Genomic DNA, 1490 nt, shown 5'->3' on the forward strand with positions numbered 1-1490 from the left:
AAAAAAAAAAAAAATCTAAATATGAACAAATGAACCAAAATGCTGGCACGTAAACAAACCCTATCTTTTCATAGCTTAAAAAGCTTGCATGCACAATGAATTGCTTGTTTTAGTAATATTTCCCCATAAATCCAATCATCGGAAATGGAAATCATACATACAGTACTAGATCTATCGTGCTACTGCAGCATGAACCAACACTTGTCTGATAATATAATCAAAAATAGCCGAAGGTGTATACGCCATCCAGAACCTGAGAGATAAATGCAATACTGTCCAAGTCTCAAGGCCACAGGTGTAGAGTGATAGCTTCATCTTTAAAGCAATAAATTAACCTTATGTTTGTCAGACAATTTTATCATTACACTTGACAACGCTCATTATTAAGCCCTGTTTGGTATAGATTCTTTAAAATTGATTTTTCCTCAAACTTATTTTCAACCACATATTCTCCCAATAAAATAATTTTGCATGTGAGCCCATAACATTTCCCTAATTTTTAACCACACATTCTCCAAAAAAATCAATTTTCACAAAATCTAAATCATACAGGCCCAAAACAAAGTAAATACAAGTAGTGTTTAGTGTAACATGTCAAAATAATATCTAAAATCCATACCCTTCAAATGCCAATATAAAATGCCGTCTTCCCAACCATTCCCGTCTGGACTCGTAAAATCCACTATTAGGCAAACCAGGATAGTCCTTCTGCTTCTCCTCAAGCAAAGACAGTGCAGACTGCAAAATGATGAAAGAAGTCACCTTTTTATATTTGTCCAACCAATTCTAATATTTTGGATCCCCAAAAACAAAATAATACCTCCCACTTCATTCCTCGATTCAAAGTGAAAGTAAACAGCATCGTGGATGCCCCAGACATATGATCGACATGGACAGTCTGTCAAATGCGGATGTTAAATACATATCAACAATTTAAATATATAAGAGTGAAGGTAGTGGCATGACCTTCGGATTTCCTTGCAGTTCGACGGAGTTAGCTTTCATATCAACGATCCCAGAGTCCAAATGTCCTTCCGTACGTGCATTTTGTATGAGAAGATCAAGGATGCAGACAAATAACTCAAAAAGCCTGCAATAGTATTAGCATTCAATACTACAAAGGCATGTTGAAGGAGCAAACACACCAAACTTGACATCAATCCACATACTTGTTCTGAATCTCAGGAGGAAGCCCTAGAAGCCGATTGAGGAAACGTCCAACATCATGCATGTCTGAATCAACTATTCGTCCAGAAATTTTTCCGGAATCCTTCCCGCTACCTAGACAGAATTAATCAAGGCAAGATCTCCGTGAAACATAACGAGGAAATCTTTTTTAAGGTTTATCACTTGGCAGTGCAGAAAATATCCCAATTAAGACTGATGAAATTGCATTAAAGTTGATTTTAACATCAAATGATAAAGATAAGAAAAATTGTCACCAGAACTCGTTAATGCTACCACCGTGAAAAAAAAAGCAGGGAAAAACC

General features: G+C 36.1%; 1 protein-coding gene across 1 annotated transcript; it reads right to left on the reverse strand.

Annotated features, from left to right (window-relative positions):
* Positions 1 to 31: 31 nt before the first annotated feature.
* Positions 32 to 1387, reverse strand: LOC111383640 (protein FORGETTER 1-like). The gene is made up of 5 exons (XM_023007759.1): positions 1170 to 1387; positions 967 to 1090; positions 821 to 898; positions 620 to 738; positions 32 to 253 (listed from the first exon to the last, which is right to left on the reverse strand). The coding sequence occupies exons 1-5, from the start codon at positions 1229 to 1231 to the stop codon at positions 172 to 174; spliced, it is 465 nt and encodes a 154-aa protein (XP_022863527.1). The 5' UTR covers positions 1232 to 1387; the 3' UTR covers positions 32 to 171.
* Positions 1388 to 1490: the final 103 nt, after the last annotated feature.

The sequence above is a fragment of the Olea europaea genome, unplaced genomic scaffold, assembly GCF_002742605.1.
Source record: "Olea europaea var. sylvestris unplaced genomic scaffold, O_europaea_v1 scaffold27293, whole genome shotgun sequence".
In the NCBI taxonomy this organism is placed as follows: domain Eukaryota; kingdom Viridiplantae; phylum Streptophyta; class Magnoliopsida; order Lamiales; family Oleaceae; genus Olea; species Olea europaea.